Source organism: Berghia stephanieae, chromosome 1 (assembly GCF_034508935.2).
Source record: "Berghia stephanieae isolate SIO BIC M18660-M18661 chromosome 1, UCSD_Bste_1.3, whole genome shotgun sequence".
In the NCBI taxonomy this organism is placed as follows: Eukaryota; Metazoa; Mollusca; class Gastropoda; order Nudibranchia; family Aeolidiidae; genus Berghia; species Berghia stephanieae.
Window position 1 is genome coordinate 82840134 of NC_088360.1, and position 6467 is coordinate 82846600.

The 6467-nt window shown below is 35.2% G+C and overlaps 1 protein-coding gene across 1 annotated transcript; it reads left to right on the forward strand.

The window, feature by feature from the left end:
- Positions 1–2190: 2190 nt before the first annotated feature.
- LOC144959180 (uncharacterized) lies at positions 2191–6396 on the forward strand. Its single transcript, XM_078891721.1, has 2 exons — positions 2191–2434; positions 5167–6396. Exons 1-2 carry the CDS (start codon positions 2374–2376, stop codon positions 6342–6344), a joined length of 1239 nt encoding a protein of 412 aa, XP_078747847.1. The 5' UTR covers positions 2191–2373; the 3' UTR covers positions 6345–6396.
- Positions 6397–6467: the final 71 nt, after the last annotated feature.

The window sequence follows — 6467 nt, forward strand, 5'->3', positions numbered from 1 at the left end:
CTTAGCGGGGACCTGTGCTTGTGTCTGGATGAGACTTTAGTGATCTCAAACTAAGTACTTTGATAGAGTGCTTTTGGAATCTACACCTGTTTCTTATTTGAACCAATTCCCCTTTGTCTTCCCTTTTCTTGGATGCTTTATTGTAATTCTAGAACTTTTTACTATCCCGTTTTCTTCCTTTTTACTGGCGCTGATATGACCTTAATGTGTTGCAAGCGCCGTAAAACCCTTAAAAACAAAAAACAAAGTGATAGGAGCTGTGTAAAACCCCTAAAATCAAATAGATTGGTATTGGTATCTATCACTTTCACTATTCTCTGTACTGTATGTGATCGAGTGGTCTGACCCCCCTTCGGAGCAGCGGATAGTTGAGTCCTTTGAAAAGGCTCTTTTCTCACATTCTGTCACCGAACTCTGGTGTAAAAGGAATACCTGGCGGTCAACAGCGTTGTCTCTGTTGGAAAAAATTCAGTGATGATACTTTTCCGCGGATCCGCGGTTTTCTTTCCTTTCCTCGGTTTTCCTCCTCAGATCCTAGATCCGCGGATATTTCCTTCATTTCCTCCTTTTACTTTTTTTTTAATATAATAAATCTTTAAAAAATACCTCCTTTAAAAAAAAAATATATATATATATATAAAATTTCCTCCTTTTACTGGACTCCGTGCGTTTTAAAATTGTACTCAAAAGAAGTCATGCTGCCTACTTTCCTGTGGTGCAAGAATGTTCTAGGTGAGTTTTTCGTTTTTCCGAGACTTTTCCTCCTTTTTGACTTTTTGTGAGTATCATCAATGAAAATTGTAATATCACCTAATACTTGGTAAGTGTTGCTGCTAGCTATGAACCCTTTGTAAAGCATTTTGAGCACGTTTAGTGGATATTGCGCTATATAAATGCTCAAGTTGATGTAAACATATGTTATTCTATATTGGGTGCTTTTAATTGAAAACTCTAAATCTATTATAATTTGAGGACTTGATCATTTCCCTTTTACTGGTGAAATGATGCATGGTTTATTTGCCGTAAACCATTAAAAACGAACTTTTTACATGGTCTGATCCCAGACACACGTAGATTGATGCTGGGATTTAAATGTAACTTTAAAAAAAAAAAGTCAATCTTCTTTGACTTAGGCATTTTTTACCCGGGACTCATGAAGAGAGAAATAAAAATGCTACTTTGATTTATCCGTCGGGTAACTTTTATGTTGCGGTGTGAACTGTTAGTCTGAATGTGTGGAGTCTAAGGAGGTGAAATCTTTTTTGGATTATTTTTTTTCTGGCAATATTTCATAAACAACCTTTTTCTCACTGACAGTATGGCAGTTTTTTTCTTTGCATCGCTTGTGGCAGCGTTGCGGCCGCAAAATATAACTGATTTGCATTAAGGTCACAAAATCTGTAATTTGTTTTGCAAATTTCTGAGATTTTGGAAAGAAAAAAATATAGCCGAAAAAAAAAGACAATTTTTTTTTCTTTTAATTTAATAGCTCATGTAGAACGTGAAAGATAATTAATCAAGAGTAGTTTCTTTTTTACTATCTCATTTTCTTCCTTTTTACCGTCGCTTATATGATCTTACATTTGTTGCAAGTGCCGTGAAACCCTTAAAAACAAATACCTTTCTCTTTCATGAACTAATTAATGGGTTTTTTAAGGAAAATTAATCGCAATTTTTTTTTGCAAATTTTGCTGTTTTTAGCCTGCAAAATTTGGGATTAAACCCCCCCCCCCCCCAAAAAAAAAAAAAAAGCCTGCCATGTCAAATTAACCGTCTCTCGGCTCCCGTGACTTCTGATTTTTCCCCCTTTTGTGAATGGCCTCAATTGCTTTAAGTTATTGTATTATGTGTGTATGTTTGTGTTCGTTTCAATCTGGGTGTGAGTATCCCAGACTGGACAGTGTTTATTATTATCATATTACAATTTTTAAAGAATGGATAAACCGAAATTAATTCGGAATGTGATTTTTTTTTTTCTCTCTTTGTCACTTTTGTTAGATAATTCATAAATATTTCCTCCATTCTATTCTATTTTAAGCTACTGAAATCGAAAAATAAAATCAACCAGAAAAATAACTCCTGTCCTTATCAACACTATTGATGCTATTGCCCAACCTTGCTCATAAAAACTTATCATATCGATTAATGTGATATCAGTTGACACCGATTTATCCGAATTGATGAAAACTTGATTCTTATCAACTAAGACTAAGACGTCAGCATGTGATAGCATTTGATAAAATAATGAGATAAAACATGGTTAGTATAAGTACACTGTAAATCATTACCGTTTTTGCCATACAAGGATCGGTGTGAACTGAGTGTACAATTACAATCGGAATAATTGTAACAATCTTGCCATCCATAAATACCATGGATCGAAACATATTTCACTTGTTGATGGTGATGTCTGCAATCTTCTCATATGGATCATGTGAGTATTTTGTATTTCACATAGCGGCTGTTTGGCGGGTTTACCGGTGAAGGTTCCATCTTCCTTCAAACGTATCTGGGGTTTCTCTCATCGTTCTGAAATAAGATGAGCTTTGGTTTTGCTCATATCAAATTAAGAGATTAACCCCCTCCTTACCACCCACAGGAAAATCGTCACCTTTGTTACAATGCAGCCTACATTTTTCTCATTCTGATTTCTTTTGTACACAATAGTAGTTGAACAAAAATGTTTGCTATAGTTAAAGTATATTAACACTGTTGAAGAGGTCATTTAGCAAAAAAAAAAAAAAAAATTAATTAAAAAAAAAACATGTAGCAAGAACTAACAGATTTTGTGTTTGAGTGAAATAATTCTATTTTTGTATAGGTTGGGTGTGAAGTTGTGGGGACAATCCGGAAAATGGCAGGTAAGGAGAAAAGGTGCAGGTATCGGTGTAAGATAAAGATCTGAACAAGTGTTTGTGAAAGGTGACAAAGCAGGAAAGAAAAGTACAAGAAGAAAAAAAAAACATCCCAAAATATCAGTCGAGGTCGATAGTGCAATAGTGCGTGTTTTTCTGATGGTAAAATTTCTTTCTTAATTGGTTCTCCATATTTTTTTTTTTAATGAGGGAGATATATTTTTTCATACAAATGTTTTTGAATTCATTTCATGTCTCCCAAGGCGCCGTGACAAAATGACATTGCAAGTAATCAACTTCCATCAATCTATCATTCCCTATGATGTGTACCCTGACCCTGTTTTATGTTTATGTTTTTAAGGGTTTTACGGCGCTTGCAACACATTAAGGTCATATCAGCGCCAGTAAAAAAGGAAGAAAATGGGATAGTAAAAAGTTCTAGAATTACAATAAAGCATCCAAGAAAAGGGAAGACAAAGGGGAATTGGTTCAAATAAGAAACAGGTGTAGATTCCAAAAGCACTCTATCAAAGTACTTAGTTTGAGATCACTAAAAGTCGCATCCAGACACAAGCACAGGTCCCCGCTAGGAGGAACACACTCAAATGTTTTACAAATCATATATAATATAAAGAAAGCATAATACAGTGCATAACAGAGAGATGATTTACAATGAAAAAAATATCATCTCCCAAAACTAACTATACATTCGACTGTTTCCCTCTCAGCCAGGGCATCTGGCCAGGACCAGGACAAAACCAAGTAATCTCATTCCAAGACAAAGACAGAAAGCATGTTGGAAAACAGATATAAGGGGATAGAAGACACAGTATGCACCCCCCTGCCCACTATGGGAGGTCAGGAACCCCACCAAGTACCCTGACCCTCATCTTTATCCAAGTTGCTGATATGACCTAAAGTGTCGCAGTTACCTTTTAACTCTTAAAACTAACTATATTTAGCACTCGCGAATGACTCTGCTATAGCCGGTGAATAAAAAAAATGGCAATGAGGGATAAAGATAAAAAAAAAACAAGAACAAAAAAAAACACAAAAAAACGGGGATTAAACAATACCCTTGTAATAACCGGGTCCCTATTATATCCGGAACTGATATACATGGGTTCCACTGTATATGTCTGTCAGGAAAGTGAGAAAGACATTATTTTGTGAAAAATATATACTTGGTGAAGAAGAAAAGAATTCATCAACAGCAGGAAAATCGTACATTTAGCATACACACAACATACACCATGAGCAAGGGCGAAATATTTTTAGATACATGCAAAAAAAAAAAGAAGAAAAAAGAAAAAAAAAAGAAAGCAAATTCTACTTTAAGCTTCCTTAGAAGAAACGTATATGACAGCAGGAGATAAACAGAATTGGGTGCTGCAAAGCCCTCATTAGACCAACAATATAGGTATTAGTATTAATCTTATAGCAGACCTGTATGGGGCCCTCACCACAAATTAGAAATCCAAGATATTAAACAAATACAAAGCAGGGCAGTTAAATAATATATTTATTTAAACAGCAAAGACCCCCCCCTTTCCTTCACATACACAAAACTGATGTTGATCTTGAACCATTAACATATAAGAGAGAAGAAAGAGCGACAAACTGACAAATTTTTCAATGGCTTAAACAACCGAGTGAAAACTACCCCACGGTGATATCCATTGAAATAATAAGAGAAGCCACCAAGTTAACGGTTCCCAACTCAAGAGTGGACACTTACTGGAACTCTTTCTTACCTTCTTCACACAAATATATAAATTATAAAAAACAACAACCATGAAATAATAGTGCTCAACTTTTTGATAAAAGGAGCTATTTATAAAACATTTCAAGTATAATAATGATCAACTTCTACAATACTGTTTCGATCTCATGACGAGAGCGAACACTCGAAACAAATTGTAGAAGTTGATCATTAAAATACTTGAAATATTTTATAAATCAGATTGACTCACAATCCACATGCTAAAACTGATGGTGTCTGTTTTTGATGGGATTTGGTGAAACAAATTTGATTTTTCGATAAAATCATCCCGATGTATAATCAATCTCATAATACACGCAAACCATCTTCATGTCAATTGTAAACACCATGGAAAATTTCGTGATGATTGGTCCAGTGGTTTTGGAGCCTTAGTGTTACAAAAAATCCAATTTGCCAAATATATGAGATATATATATTAGAATTTATACATAATTCTTGTAGTCAGCCTTAAATAAGATAAGATATGATAAATAATGCAACTTCCTTTGATGATAAGCATTTGGTTTAATCTTGAAATTATATTTTCAGGTTTTCATATCAAAATGGAGGCTTTGCCTAAAGACGTGGATGAGCTGGTTCCAGAAAGCAACGTCACAATATCCTGCTTTGTCACAAATAACTCTTCTGAAGAAATTCTTGCTGTGGAAATTGGAAAGGATAGCGAGAGACCAATTGCAACTCTACAAAAGTGTTCAGATTTGTTTTTTGGAGGTGGACAGAAACCAAATGTCCATGTTGAAGGCCGGTTGGAGAGAAACTCAACCACGAGCTTCATTAAAGTGACAATAAAGAATCCGACAGTTAGGAACTCAGGGACATATAAATGTAAAGTTATTCGTCTTGATGAAATGAGTCTTAGTGAAGAAGTGACAAAAGTTGATCTTACTATTACATCTAATAACGTAAAGGGAGTCTTTGAATATTTTTGGAAGAAATTTTCAAGTTTTGAAAATCGTATCAAGACAGCAGAAGATGTTATCAGTGAACAGAGAAAAACGATTGTAGAACTCACAGATCAAATCAAGATCCAGGAGTTAAAACTGAACAAGCAAACCTCAAAAGTAAAATTACATGCTGTAAAAATTAACCATCAAGATTTATCTCTAAATCTGTTAAATTCTACAGCACATCATCATACAGCCGAACTTCAAAAACATGACGAGCAATTAAAGTCCCATCAAGAGCAGATTCAACAAGAATCGTCAAAACTGTCAGTGAATTCTAACAGGATTGGATTTGTAGAGGATTTGACGAGGAACCAAAGCAAGATCGTGGCCGAGTTAAACGACAAAGAGAATTTCATGGTGGCTTTCACTGCTGTCTATAACTCTGTGGACACGTTCAAATCAGGAGACACCATCGTGTTCAGGCAAGTTTTAATGAAAGAAGGGAACGGCTATGATGAAAATACTGGCATTTTTAAAGCTCCAAGACCAGGAATCTACGCATTTCATCTAGCGATAGGGACCCCTAAAACCTGTGTGTATTACAATATTGATATCGTTGCCAATGGGAAAAAACAAGCAAGACTATTTGCCTATGATGCCGATCTGTATGGTGACCAGTCTGCGGCAAGTTGTACTGTTAGACTAAAGAAGGACGAGACTGTCAAAGCTGTTGTTTTCCAGACGTCACCAGGTGCCAATTCCTTTCATCCTGAACCATATTATTCCATATTCACAGGCTACTTAGTGAGAGAGATGTAGTGATGATATCATAATCTTAATGTAATATTTTAATACATTTTCATTAATTTTATATTGTCCTGGGTCAGTGGCTCAATGGTGCGGTATCTTACCTTGTAACAATACATTTAAGCAATATTGACC